Source organism: Phytophthora parasitica, assembly GCF_000247585.1.
Source record: "Phytophthora parasitica INRA-310 unplaced genomic scaffold supercont2.395, whole genome shotgun sequence".
Lineage (NCBI taxonomy): Eukaryota > Oomycota > Peronosporomycetes > Peronosporales > Peronosporaceae > Phytophthora > Phytophthora nicotianae.
In genome coordinates, this window is record NW_008649381.1 from 1 (window position 1) to 1326 (window position 1326).

At 54.2% G+C, this 1326-nt stretch overlaps 1 protein-coding gene across 1 annotated transcript; it reads right to left on the reverse strand.

The window, feature by feature from the left end:
• Window positions 1-31: 31 nt before the first annotated feature.
• Window positions 32-1133, reverse strand: PPTG_20260 (hypothetical protein; the record flags this gene model as incomplete). The annotated part of the gene is made up of 1 exon (XM_008918953.1): window positions 32-1133. A coding segment is annotated over one exon (1101 nt), but the record flags the coding sequence as incomplete, so codon positions are not given.
• Window positions 1134-1326: the final 193 nt, after the last annotated feature.

Genomic DNA, 1326 nt, shown 5'->3' on the forward strand with positions numbered 1-1326 from the left:
GGTAAACGGATTTGTGTACTTGCAATCAAACCTTCGGGATCTTGAAGCTGCTCTTCGAGCCATTCCTTCCGCTTGCGAGAGGTCTGACTGTCGGTCAAGTACGCGTTATCGATAGCATCGGGTTTATCCCATTGGTATTCCTCGGTTTGGCTGTTGAAGTAGTACGGAGCTTGAATCATGTCATCAAGGATCGCAAGATACTTCGCGAACAAGTCACGAACAGTAATCGGAGAAGGAAGATCGAACTGCTTTGAGCCGTCGGCAGCGTTGATCGAGATGGCAGTATCGCCACTAAGCTTGACATACTGCAGCATATCGTCCACACCCGTCACATTCTCAGGATACACCACAGCGATATCTCCAGCTCTGAATGGAGGCTCAGTTGTGCTGGAATTCTCGCTTATATCAAACTCTACATGCCTCACATCTTGCTCCCAGTCCTCGGCAGTAATTCGCTTGTTCACCACGACGGGAGCCAAGTAGATGCCCTTCTCACGCCCCACCGTCGTGCTTGGTGGCGCGTAAAAGCTGGAACTATCCATCCCCGGTGTCAATAATTTTGCCTGCTGCACCTCTTGAGCTCCAGCGTCATGCACAATAACAGAGTAGCGAGGCTCGATTGGTTTTGGGGAGTCATCAACTGTTACTCCCTCAGGCAGCGGATACAGCTGCAACACTGCCGCCCAGAGCTTCTCCATCCACGGGTTCAAGGCCCCAAAGTATCCGTATGCGTGCTGATCGTCACCCAACCCACGGTCGATGAGCTCCGAGGCTCCCAGCTGCAGCAGACGCGCTTGCAGACGCCTGGCCACCGCATTGTACTTGGCGTAACTGGAATCGCCCAGGCCGAACACAGCCACCCGCACACCCGCAAGCCACTGTGGTCCCAATGTCTTTCGCAGCAGACTGCGCCAGCTGTTGCGCATATTCTCGGGCGCCTCGCCGTCGCCAGTCGTGGACACTACGAACACGACGGTAGAGCACTGCGCCAGCAACTGCGCCACAGGGAACTCGTCCATAGCCGAAATTTGCGTGTCCAGCAACTGCCGGTTGAAAGCGTGCTGTTGCACGAATTCGGCCACGTCCTGTGCCGTGCCCGTTTCGCTGCCGTAGAGCACCATCACCCGCGGCATCGCTGGCGTCGAAGCTGGTGCCATCACCGTGGTCTCTGCTCTGATTGGGTAATGACACAAACGTAATTTGGAGCGGCCCACATAGTGTGGTCCACATCTCGTTCGGAGTACGTCAGCACACTCATTTTAACATATCTTACCCATTTTGGCGTGTACGCTCGCACATTGATTTACAAATTCGGCTCTTTTATTT